The sequence below is a fragment of the Pristiophorus japonicus genome, unplaced genomic scaffold (assembly GCF_044704955.1).
Source record: "Pristiophorus japonicus isolate sPriJap1 unplaced genomic scaffold, sPriJap1.hap1 HAP1_SCAFFOLD_2000, whole genome shotgun sequence".
Lineage (NCBI taxonomy): Eukaryota > Metazoa > Chordata > Chondrichthyes > Pristiophoridae > Pristiophorus > Pristiophorus japonicus.
Window position 1 is genome coordinate 969 of NW_027251695.1, and position 13,428 is coordinate 14,396.

The 13,428-nt window shown below is 47.0% G+C and overlaps 1 protein-coding gene across 1 annotated transcript; it reads left to right on the plus strand.

The window, feature by feature from the left end:
- The first annotated feature begins 859 nt into the window (after positions 1-859).
- On the plus strand, positions 860-12,920 carry LOC139244034 (serine/threonine-protein kinase PAK 2). Its single transcript, XM_070870954.1, has 6 exons — positions 860-1,023; positions 2,108-2,225; positions 5,668-5,767; positions 6,790-6,986; positions 9,905-10,042; positions 11,018-12,920. The coding sequence occupies exons 1-6, from the start codon at positions 875-877 to the stop codon at positions 11,102-11,104; spliced, it is 789 nt and encodes a 262-aa protein (XP_070727055.1). The 5' UTR covers positions 860-874; the 3' UTR covers positions 11,105-12,920.
- The last annotated feature ends 508 nt before the right edge of the window (positions 12,921-13,428 follow it).

The window sequence follows — 13,428 nt, forward strand, 5'->3', positions numbered from 1 at the left end:
AGGAAGGGGGGAGGGGTGGAAGGGGGGAGGGGGGGAGGGTGTGTGGAAGGGGGGAGGGGGGGGAGGGTGTGTGGAAGGGGGGAGGGTGTGTGGAAGGGGGGAGGGGGGGGGAGGGTGTGTGGAAGGGGGAAGGGGGGAGGGGGGAGTATGTGGGAGGGGGGAGGGTGTGTGGAAGGGGGAGGGGGAGGGTGTGTGGAAGGGGGAGGGGAGGGTGTGTGGAAGGGGGGAGGGGGGGGAGGGTGTGTGGAAGGGGGAGGGGGAGGGTGTGTGGAAGGGGGGAGGGGGGGAGGGTGTGTGGAAGGGGTTACAAGTGCTGGCAGGGTGTTTTACTTCTCAAGTGTCCATCTCTGGGATGGTGCTTTACTTAGGCAGTGTCCATTACTGATGCTTTATTTGGGAGCTGTCCTTTATTGGCCATTCGGAGTAGTTGGCTGGTCACTATACTGTGGGTGTGGTGAAGTGTTCTGTGACGTCAGAAGTGCTGCTTGGGTATGCAGTGCCCTGCAGGACCTCATCAATGGATCTGAACCTACAGTCGCGTGGGCCCGAGTGACAGCGAGACGGCCTGAATACATTGTGACACGCTAGATCGTCAAGGATTCTCCATCAAGTTCTTTCAGAAAATTGTCATAAATGTTCTCCTCTTGCCCCTCCTGTAGCCAGTCAAAAAAGTCTACATCTATCCCTGTTGGAAAATTGTACCATGACAAGATGAGAAAACCCATCTATATTTGCTGTGTTTAAGTCCATTTAATGAATGGACTTAAATAGGGCAGAAGGGTCAGCTGCTGACGATATGGGGTGCACTTTGTGTGTCTGTATTTGTATCCGGCGTGCTCAACTGTGCGGTGGGACAGTGGAAGGTTACGGACAGATGCAGTATCAGCATGTTGTGTATTTGCTTTCCCAGGTGGCCATCAAACAGATCAACCTGCAGAAGCAGCCAAAGAAAGAGCTGATTATCAACGAGATTCTGGTGATGAAAGAACTGAAGAACAGCAACATTGTCAACTTCCTGGACAGGTAACTGGGAAAGAACAGGACTGTCTGTCATCACAGGCGGTCCCTCGAGCGAGGATGACTTGCTTCCACATGAGTTCACAGATGTTTCAATGAAGGACCCGATGTTCCAGTCCTGAACTCCAATTGAAGGGGTGGAAGATGCCTGTGCGTGGATTTTTTTAACGTGTGGTGACCATTGCACACCAGCCACCACACGGGCTTGACAGAGCTAGGCCTTTATCCAGTGGCAAGGGTTCACCAAGATGACTGGAGGCCTGCTCTGCTGCACGGACCTAGTGCGCACACGTATTGCAGTGTGGGCTGGGCCCTCGGCTCTTCTGGGCCCCGTATCCTCAGATGCGCACCTCCGCCACGATCCCTCACTGCTCCTCCACCACAGAAACACTCGCCGCACCTCCGCCATGATCCCTCACTGCTCCTCCACCACAGAAACACTCGCCGCACCTCCGCCACGATCTCCTGCTGCACCTCCACACCAAACATTCGCTGAACCTCCGTCACGATCACCTGTCAAAACTCAGCCACAATCCCTCATCGCTCCTCCGCCCCGATCACTCGTCGCAAGTCCGCCACGACCTTCCATGCTCCTCCGCTGTACCAGGGCCCCGACGATGCTCCTGCTCACGCTCCTAACGGCGACATGGGTCCTGATGACGTCGCCCAGCTTTCCCACCTCGACGCCGTCGCACATTTGTGTCAGCTCGCGCTGGAAGCTGCAGTGGCATGCTCCAGCTCTGCAGCTCCGACCTACGGAGATGTTCTCTCGCAGGTCGGGGTGGCCCATGATGTTCTGTACACCTCTGTCTCTACACTTTTGGGCAGAACCTGCGTTGGGCTTTGCATCCACGCCAGTCAGAAACATGGTGAATAACACCTCCTTAAATACTTCTCCCCAATTGCCTCATCTGACACCATGGTCGTGCACATGGTAAATCTGTGCTCTTGCCTCTCCACGTGCCATTGTGGCGCAGCACAGGGGAAGAGGGCCCTATCCAGTGCTGAGCTTTTTGCTGCTTGTATCTATATCTACTATTGGTGTTGTAGACAAGTGGGTTACTTAAAAGGATTTCTCTTTTTGTCCTAGCTACCTGGTGGGTGATGAGCTGTGTGTCGTGATGGAATATCTGGCTGGAGGTTCTCTGACTGACGTCGTTACAGAAACCTGTATGGATGAGGCACAGATTGCTGCAGTGTGCAGGGAGGTAAGTGCCCATTGGAAAACCCCCTTCCAATTCTCCCACATAGTCTTTCTCCGAGGCAGCAAACTCTGACTATCCATCATTTGTGATCCTGCTAAAAGGAACGGTGATTGGGATGTTATAAGTTGTTTCATTTTCATTTGTTTTCACTTCCCCGAGTTGGGTAAGAAAACCTTGAATGTTGGCAGGTCAGTCTGCTTCTGATGCAGGTTCGGCGATACTTATCAGAAATTTCAGTCCTGCATTGTGCATTTCAGCCTCTCTCCTTGGTTCCTCATTTCAAGCATTGCCAGCATTTTCAGTTCCTTTTTCTGATGTTCCACACATGTAGTTCATTCAATCCCAACAATTGACATTTGCCAAAACCCATGGAGCGCCATTTTTTTTCTCGACAGTGCATCCTATGAGGTGTCTTCCCATCCTGTGTTTTGTAAAGCGCCTTCACCCCACCTCCCATCATCCATTCAGCCACCCCGGTTCCTTACCTCCCTTTGGTCAGCCATCATTGGCTATCACCAGCATCGAGAGCTTTTTCCTCTTGTACCTGCGTGATGCTGAAAGTCTCTCCCATTCTCCCTTCTGTACCTTGTTCTGTATTTAAAGGAAAGAGGGGAACACAAAGGAAAGAGCAGTCAGAATCAGGGGAAGTCATAACGGGGAACAAAGAAATGGCAGACCAATTGAACAAGTACTTTGGTTCGGTATTCACTAAGGAGGACACAAACAACCTTCTGGATATAAAATGGGTCAGAGGGTCTAGTAAGGAGGAGGAATTGAGGGAAAGCCTTATTAGTCGGGAAATTGTGTTGGGGAAATTGATGGGATTAAAGGCCGATAAATCCCCAGGGCCTGATGGTCTGCATCCCAGAGTACTTAAGGAGGTGGCCTTGGAAATAGCGGATGCATTGAGAGTCATTTTCCAACATTCCATGGACTCTGGATCATTTCCTATGGAGTGGAGGGTAGCCAATGTAACCCCACTTTTTAAAAAAGGAGGGAGAGAGAAAACGGAATTATAGACCGGTCAGCCTGACATCGGTAGTGGGTAAAATGATGGAATCAATTATTAAGGATGTCATAACAGCGCATTTGGAAAGAGGTGACATGATGGGTCAAAGTCAGCATGGATTTGTGAAAGGGAAATCATGCTTGACAAATCTTCTAGAATTTTTTGAGGATGTTTCCAGTAGAGTGGACAAGGGAGAACCAGTTGATGTGGTGTATTTGGACTTTCAGAAGGCTTTCGACAAGGTCCCACACAAGAGATTAATGTGCAAAGTTAAAGCACATGGGATTGGGGGTAGTGTGCTGACGTGGAGTGAGAACTGGTTGGCAGACAGGAAGCAAAGAGTAGGAGTAAATGGGTACTTTTCAGAATGGCAGGCAGTGACTAGTGGGGTACCGCAAGGTTCTGTGCTGGGGCCCCAGCTGTTTACATTGTACATTAATGATTTAGACGAGGGGATTAAATGTAGTATCTCCAAATTTGCAGATGACACTAAGTTGGGTGGCAGTGTGAGCTGCGAGGAGGATGTTGTGAGGCTGCAGAGTGACTTGGATAGGTTAGGTGAGTGGGCAAATGCATGGCAGATGAAGTATAATGTGGATAAATGTGAGGTTATCCACTTTGGTGGTAAAAACAGAGAGACAGACTATTATCTGAATGGTGACAGATTAGGAAAAGGGGAGGTGCAACGAGACCTGGGTGTCATGGTACGTCAGTCATTGAAGGTTGGCATGCAGGTACAGCAGGTGCTTAAGAAAGCAAATGGCATGTTGGCCTTCATAGCGAGGGGCAGGGAGGTGTTACTACAGTTGTACAGGGTCTTGGTGAGGCCACACCTGGAGTATTGTGTACAGTTTTGGTCTCCTAACTTGAGGAAGGACATTCTTGCTATTGAGGGAGTGCAGCGAAGGTTCACCAGACTGATTCCCGGGATGGCGCGATTGACATCAAGAAAGACTGGATCAACTGGGCTTGTATTCACTAGAGTTCAGAAGAATGAGAGGGGATCTCATAGACACGTTTAAAATTGTGACGGGTTTAGACAGGTTAGAGGCAGGAAGAATGTTCCCGATGTTGGGGAAGTCCAGAACCAGGGGTCACAGTCTAAGGATAAGGGGTAAGCCATTTAGGACCGAGATGAGGAGAAACTTCTTCACCCAGAGAGTGGTGAACCTGTGGAATTCTCTACCACAGAAAGTTGTTGAGGCCAATTCACTAAATATATTCAAAAAGGAGTTAGATGTAGTTCTTACTATTAGGGGGATCAAGGGGTATGGTGAGAAAGCAGGAATGGGGTACTGAAGTTGCATGTTCAGCCATGAACTCATTGAATGGCGGTGTAGGCTTGAAGGGCCGAATGGCCTACTCCTGTACCTATTTTCTATGTTTCTATGTAATGAATTCAAGATAGTTGGGGATATTCTGTCTCGTTCTCCCTTTCACATTTAGTTGAACTGTCCTGTTCTGAAGGCTACATGAATTTAGTATTTGATTCCTTTTCGAAAAGTGAGCTTGCGTGTGATTTGCAAAACAAGACAAGAACTATTTGCATTTATATAGCACATTAGAAAATGCTCCACGACTCTTCAGAGACTGGAAAGGAAAGAGCAATGGGGGCCTTTAAAGGTGGGAAGAGAAGGGCCAGGGCTGTTGGGGCTCTGGGACTGATGGTTGGATGGAGGGAGATGAAGAATGAAAGAACTGAAGAACGCGAGCATTGTGGAGCTAAGGTAGTGGAAAACAATGGGGGATTTGTAAACCAGAGTTTTAAATTTGATTGCATGTAGTGAGAGCTAGGAATGTCTCTCTCTAAATGCCTCCACTCGAAGCAATGTTGCTCCAGTTGAGTTCAGAAGTCTTTTGAACCAAGTGACCAAATAACATTCCTCAATGGTCCAGTTGGTAAAGACTGATAACTGCTCTCAGCGGAGCTCACATTAGAAGCCCTACATTTGTCTTCCGCCTTCTTACATTATTGCGGTAAAGATCAGCCAGGTTTCTACTCCTGACTGCTATCAACTGACCACTACTGGAAAATATGTAGCAGATGAGGATAATTTCAAGCTTGGCTGTAATGTCTCCCACCAAGCTCCAGGGTCAGTCAAATCGCTGACCAACATTTCTATGAAGAGTTGACTCCTTGGACAAGGAACAAGGGAGCAGCTGATGCCGAGGGAACTGTACTCCAGTAGGGGGTGGGCGGGGGCGAAGGGGGAAGAAGATTCAGTCGGCAACAAAAACTGGCTGACATTTGCAGGCTGTGACCATCTCATCCTGGAGTACAACACTGCCTTTACAAACTGCTCCTTCAAAGGGGTAATCTAATAAGAATGTGTCTGCACATCAGAGTATCTCATTTGTAGCTTTTTTGTCGAGATTTGAGCAAGTTAACTTATTGCGTGCAAAGCAGTGACCAATCTTTGGTTTCCCCCTGGGCAGTGCCTACAAGCATTGGAGTTCCTGCATGCGAACCAGGTCATTCACCGAGACATCAAGAGTGACAACGTGTTGCTGGGGATGGATGGATCTGTGAAGCTGAGTGAGTAACTGTTTAACCCCTACCCTTGTGCTGAAATTCACAGATCCCTGCAATTAGATTGAGGCAGGATTCATGAACTGGAGTCTGGAGAACGGATTGAAAATATAATGTAGCATAACTTTGTCATTTAATTATCCTTGTTCCCTTTTGTTTACAGTTGATCTTTGTTTGGCTGCTCCTCCGATGTAGCAGTTTTTTTAATATACGAACAGTAATGCCAAATTTGGCATTTCTGAATAATGACCAAGACTTTTTCCAGCTACATCTTGTAGGCATCAGTTGTAAAGCTGCACAGCCCCTGCATTTTGCTCCTCACCATTCCATAGAGATGAGGATCGGCATACTCTCCTCTTACTATGAAAGTAACGGACTCCAAGAAACTCGTGTGCCCACTGAAGCTGAACCTTGAGGACTAATTTTCTAAAATCTGCCTCGTTTATGCCGGTCTCATTGCTGAAGCTTTCCATTGAGCTTAAGCACACAATTAGTGTCAGCTGTGCCTCACTCTCGCCTCTGATTCAGAAGGTTGGGGTTCAAGTCCCCCTCCAGGAACTTGAGCACATATATCCAGGCTGACACTCCAGTGCAGTGCTGAGGGAGTGCTGCAATTTTGGAGGTGCCGTCTTTCAGGCGAGACGTTAAACCGAGGTCCCGTCTGCTCTCTCAGGTGGACGTAAAAGATCTACGGCACTATTTTGAAGAAGAGCAGGGGAGTTAACCCTGGTGTCCTGGGCCAATATTTATCCCACAATCAATATAACAAAAAAAAAGATTATCTGGTCATTATCACATTGCTGTGTGTGGGAGCTTGCTGTGAGCAATTTGGCTGCCTTCTTTCCCACATTACAACAGCGACTGCACTTCAAAAGTACTTCATTGGCTATAAAGTGCTTTGAGACTTCCTGGTGCTTGTGAAAGGCTCTATATAAATGCGAGTCTTTTTTTCTTTTTAAATATGATTGCGTGTTAGCCCATCCAAATGCTTTGATGTTGATGCCGTTCCTTTTCTTGTGTCTATACAGCTGACTTCGGGTTCTGTGCCCAGATCACCCCAGAGCAGAGCAAGCGCAGCACCATGGTGGGCACACCTTACTGGATGGCACCAGAGGTGGTGACAAGGAAAGCTTACGGCCCCAAGGTTGACATCTGGTCGCTGGGAATCATGGCCATTGAAATGGTGGAAGGAGAGCCCCCTTATCTAAACGAGAATCCATTGAGGGTGAGTCTATAACCTGCGAATCTCGTTAAGTCCAGATGTAGAGATGGGAGTGCGTGGTCCCAGGCTTAAGGCACCTGAACTATAAAGAGAGGTTGAAGACCCTGGGTTTGTTTACTCTGGAGAACAGAAGGCTCAGAGATATTAAAGTATTCGAGTTTCTTTAACATGTGTGAGTTTGCCCCATATCCCAGAATTGGGAGAACATGGCACAATATGGAAACGGACAATACACTATATTAGTGATAAGTGTGTGGAATAGACTGCACAGGTAGGTAGTGGAGACAAATAATGTGGAAAAGGTTTGGGAGAATTGGAAAGATATTTGAAGGGAGTGAAAGGTATGTTTTTTGGCCCAGCCAAAGGATTAAAAAAAAATTTGTTCCTGCAGTGCATCTTGTAGATAGAACTTAAGAACATAAGAATTAGGAACAGGAGTAGGCTATCCAGCCCCTCGAGCCTGCTCCGCCATTCAATAAGATCATGGCTGATCTGGCCGTGGACTCAGCTCCACTTACCTGCCCTCTCCCCGTAACCCTTAATTCCCTTATTGGTTAAAAATCTATCTGAATGTATTCAAGTCACAGATAATGAGCTAGCCTCAACTGCTTCCTTGGGCAGAGAATTCCACAGATTCACAACCCTCTGGGAGAAGAAATTCCTTCTCAACTCGGTTTTAAATTGGCTCCCCCGTATTTTGAGGCTGTGCCCCCTAGTTCTAGTCTCCCCGACCAGTGGAAACAACCTCTCTGCCTCTATCTTGTCTGTCCCTTTCATGATTTTAAATGTTTCTGTAAGATCACCCCTCATCCTTCTGAACTCCAACGAGTAAAGACCCAGTCTACTCAATCTATCATCATAAGGTAACCCCCTCATCTCCGGAATCAGCCTAGTGAATCGTCTCTGTACCCCCTCCAAAGCCAGTATATCCTTCCTTAAGTAAGGTGACCAAAACTGCACGTAGTACTCCAGGTGCAGCCTTACCAATACCCTATACAGTTGCTGCAGGATCTCCCTGCTTTTGTACTCCTGATGGTACACACTGCAGTCACGGTGCACCGGTGGTGGAGGGAGTGAATGTTTAAGGTGGTGAATGAGTGCCAATCTAATGGGCTGCCTTGTCTGAATGGCGTTGAGATTCTTGAGTGTTGAAGCTGCACTCATCCAGGCAAGTGGAGTGTATTCCATCACACTACTGGCTTGTGTCTTGTAGATGGCGGAAAGGCTTTGGGGAGTCAGGAGATGAGACACTCGCCACAGAATACCCAGCCTCTGACCTGCTCTTGTTGCCACAGTACTTATCTGGCTGGTCCAGTTAAGCCTCTGGTCAATGGGATTCTGCAATGGTAATGCTGTTGAATGTTAAGGGACGGTGGATAGACTCGCTTGCTAGAGATTCTCCAGTCTCCTGTCTGTTCTAGGAGCTGGTTAAACATGGGCCGAAAATTGCGGCCTCTCCGGTTGTGTACCATGTGTGCAGGCACCCGAAGAGGCCTCGCAAATGCAGGTTCCCAACGCGCGATGCGAATGCGCCGAGAACTTACTTTTGCGATCTGTCAAATCGCACGAATCCTCACAGGAAGGACATGTGCGGGCCAGAGATCGGACTGTTAAACTCTTGCCCAGCGAATATCCTTCAAACTCTTACACCTGGTTAAAAACAGGTGCATAGCTTACTTTTTCCAACGTAAGAGTTTTAAAACTTAGGAAAATTAAATTTAATCACAAATTTTTATGTTAAAAACCCCGCCCATTAAGGTAAGTTTATTTTTAACCCCATTAAAACACATTTAAAAAAAAAAAATTCCCCAAAATAATTTTTTTCTAAAACATTTAATTACATTTAATTTTACTTGTTTTTAAATGTGAGTGTTTTGTATTTATTGTGTTGTTTTTTGGGAGTATTCTCATTGATAGCAATGGCAGCTCATAAAATGGAGTTCCCATTATTATCAATGAGAATACTAGATGTTCATTGGTGGTCCAGGCCCACATTACCCCAGGATAAGAATACATAAGAAATAGGAAATAGGAGCAGGAGTAGGCCATTTGGCCCATCGAGCCTGCTCCGCCATTCAATAAAATCATACCTGAAAGACATATTCCCGTACGTTGGATTGTGAAACTAGTCCTCAGAGTGCAATCCTACGTTCCTCCGGGGCCACCAGGTATTTTCGTTAAAACAATTCCGGTTGAAGGCAAAGGAAGCCTTCGACTGCAATTTCTCTTTTCTCCCCCAGCCCCCCCCCCCCCTTTTGTGGAATAAGGCATTGGTGAAGGCTCCCAAAGCAAGCGCTCTACTCAGAACTCCTTCAAGGCAAACGAGCCAAAGTTGGGCAGAGGAAACGTTACAGGGACACCTTCAAAACCTCTCTGATAAAGTACAACATCCCCACTGACACCTGGGAGTCCCTGGCCAAAGTCTGCCCTATGTGGAGGAAGTGCATCCGAGAGAGCGCCGAGCACCTCGAGTCTAGTCGCCGAGAGCATGCAGGAAACAAGCGCAGGCAGCGGAAAGAGCGTGCAGCAAACCTGTCCCACCCACCCTTTCCCTCAACGACTGTCTGTCCCACCTGTGACGGGGACTGTGGTTCTCGTATTGGACTGTATAGTCACCTAAGGACTCATTTTAAGAGTGGAAGCAAGTCTTCCTCGATTCTCAAGGGACTACCTAAGATGATGATTTGTGGAGGATAGTTTTACCATATCACTGTTTTCCACATAGCCCAACATCATTTGCAGGATCTTAAGCCAGTTAATCACTGAATCTTTATGCGTTACCTCTTAACTACATGGGAGCTTTGGCAGATACAAGGACGAGGCAGGGCTGCACTTAATTAAGCTATGAGGTTGGATCATGCCTTTCTGGCGTAGCAACTCTTGTTGACATTCGCTCCTTCATTTATCTGTGTACTTTGCAGGCCTTGTATCTGATTGCCACTAACGGCACTCCGGAGCTGCAGAATCCCGAGAAGCTCTCCACAATCTTCCGTGATTTTCTGAACCGCTGTTTGGAGATGGATGTGGAAAAACGAGGCTCTGGAAAGGAATTACTGCAGGTATGGATTATTCCTTGACTTGAAATTTCAGGCCAGTATCAATCCCGCCGTATTGTTCTCGGGTTACGTGAGAATTCAGATCAGTATGTGCCTACGCCCAAACATGCCTGCTCTGTTTAGTTTACTTGTATGTGTGCGCGTGGTGCGTAAATACGCTTTAATCACACCTGTCATCGTACAGCATCTCTGACCCCCACCCATGGGTAAAAACTGCATTCAGGTCTTTTGTTTTCATGGTTATCTCCCATCCCCCCCAAAATTGGGAAAACTAGTCCAGAGGAAACTGGGAAAATGAAATTCAGAGAGGTTTTTTCTCCTCCCTCCCTCAAGTTGGGAATGCATTGCTCTGCTTCCTGTCGGTGTGGAGACCGGTTGCTGTAACTGGGGAGCAATGTGCTAACTGGAAGGCCCTGTAGGCACTTGTCACTGGTGTCATTATAAGTCTCAGCTGTGGCTCAGTGGGTAGCACACTTGTTTCTGAGACAGAAGGTTGTGGGTTCAAGACCCACTCCAGGGACTTGAGCACATAAATCTAGGCTGACAGTGCAGTGCTGAGGGAGCGCTACTTTGTCAGAGGTGCCGTCTTTCAGATGAGACGTTAAACCCAGGCCCCGTCTGCTCCCTCGGGTGGACGTAAAAGACCCCATGCCACGATTTTGAAGAAGAGCAGGGGAGTTATCCCCGGTGTCCTGGCCAATATTTATCCCTCATTCAATATCACTAATAAACAGATTATCTGGTCATTATCGCATTGCTGTTTGTGGGAGCTTGCTGTGCACAAATTGGCTGTGCGTTTCCCACATTATAGCAGTGACTACACTTCAAAAGTCCTTCATTGGCTGTAAAGTGCTTTTGAGATGTCCGGTGGTCGTGAAAGTCTTTTTTTTTTTCTTTTTTATATCCGGTGCTGTTTGGAGTTAACCACAGTCTCTGGGTCTGCGAGCTCTCATATATTTCTCTCTCTCTCTGTTGCAGCATCCGTTCCTGAAATTGGCCAAGCCATTGTCTAGTTTGACGCCACTGATTCTGGCAGCCAAGGATGCGATGAAGAGCAATCGCTAGGATCCCCTCCTCTTCTCGACCCCTCCTTCTCTTCCCCCCCCCCCCTCCCCCCCAAGGAATCAAGTGTCATGGTCTGCATTGACGTGGCAGAGCAGCTGCAGGGGTCTCACACGGGCATTGCACATGCCTGTCACTGGCTACCTACCGAAGCAAGGTCGATGCTGCTTTTATTTTTATATATTTTTCAACAACAAAAAAAGGTGGTCGCTCTTCCCTCCCTCTACATTTCAATACTTGAATTGCAGATTGAAAGACAGATTGGCTGCCTCCTCCGCGGAGACTGGACTTTCCCCAGCGGGCAGGTTGCTCTGCCAATTATGTGGCTCTACTTACGAACATTGTGCACTGTATCGGGTGAGCGGGGCTTCGGGATCTTCTGCTTGATGCCTGTTTTTTTGTATATTATGTATCTCAGTGGCGGATTGCATTGTTAGAATTCAGGAGAGAAGTCGAGTAGCTGTCTTGTTTTTTTTAGTATTTTTTATCGTTTGTACTAACAATCTGGAGTTGTGACTGGTCACCTGCAGCTGCAGTCTCCTCCATACTCGTGATCAGCGTGATTATTATTTTTTGTTAGTCTTTGTTAGTAATGCCTCAATGACTGATGTACGCCCTTTAAGGCGTAGGAGCCTGTTAATTTTTCCATGGCCATACTCGTCCAGGAGTGTTGGTGGATTCAGACTTGCATTAAGACACTTGGCAAGATTTGAGAGCCTTGTGATTTGTTTTTTCAGTCGGAACTGCATCACTTGCCAAATACCCCAGTGTTTGCATTGTAGCCACAACAGTGCATTACCCTCTTAATGTTGGATGAATTGATAGTTGCCTCACTGACTCCCAAGTCCCAGTAAGGCTGCTGCTGATTAAAATGAGTTTACTGTTTAGTAGAGGTGGAGCAGTTTTCAGGCAGTATAGTGAAAGAGCAGTATTCCCGTCTGGTGTATACAGGTGGTACACGAGGGTGGCTCAACCACATATGCCCTTTCAGCACCCCAAAATCTTATTTATTTTTATTGCAAAGTTAGCATGGTTTATTTTCAGACGTTAAAAAGTGCCATCTGCTTAGAATCACTGCGGTTAATGCTTCTGGTAACTCGCATGCATTCTCTGTGCATGCATTGCCATGGTCACCACACCCGCAATGTGACCTGCGTACACCCCTACATCAGTCTGTCCTGTGCCCTATACATGTATGGTGTTTTTCTGTGTGCATCCTCCACACATAACTGCACCATACCTGAACTGTGCCATGTACGTCACTGTGTTGCAAACTTGCCACCGCAGGCACCACATTATGCAGTAGATTATATGGTGCCTGTGTGTAATGGAACAACATGGCCAAGTCAGAGACAGCAGACTACATGAGGGCAGAAGGTGGTGGGGCACAAAGTTCTTGTGTCCAAGCACTCGAGGTGGGCCTTCTGAAATGAGCCACTTTAAGGTATTGTCTCCAGGGGCAGTAGGGGGCGGGGGGCAATGGCTGACTTTAGGTGACTGAGATTGCTGTTCCATCCCTGAGCTTATGGAGCTGCTGCCTTTCAGAACTCTGCACCACCACCAAGACGTGATGTACAACGCGCTGTGACTGCGGTGGTACTGTCGGGCAGAAAATACTCAACTCAACTCACTAATGGTTCCCAAAGCAGCACGAGTGTTGGTAAATTCCGTGGCTTGTTGCTGCAGTATTAAAAGGAGCAAATCTAACAATAGGCTCAACAAATCCATAAAAGTGCCTAACAGAGCCTGATATAACTTGGGATTTGGGCTTTTGGACTATTTTTCTAATTAATACTAAAAAATAAAATTTTTAGAAAAACACGTGTGTAATTTTCTTTTGTGTTCAATACATTTAATTATATTGTCAGTGCAAGCATGCCTTTATGGAAGGACTTTGGACTTTGAAAAGATTGGGGAAGTCCGTGCATATTATATATTTAGAGTTTAGCCAAAGCTTTTGACAGTCTGGAGTACATAGATTTGAACAGGAGATTGATCCATCAGGAAGGAAAACATGGACTGCAACAATAACTTGCATTTATATAGCGCCTTTAATGTAGTAAAACGTCCCAAACCAAGGCGCTTCACAGGAGCGTTATCAAACAAAATTTGGCAACGGGCCACATGAGATATTAGGGCAGGCAAAAGGAGAATCTTAAACATAAGAATTTGGAGCAGGAATAGGCCACTTGACCCCTTGAGCCATTTAATAAGGTCATGGCTATCTGATCTTGGGCTCAACGCCAATTCCCTGCCCGCTCCCCATAACCCTTCACTCCCTTATCGTTCAAAAATCTATCTCCACCTTAAATATGTTCAATGACCCA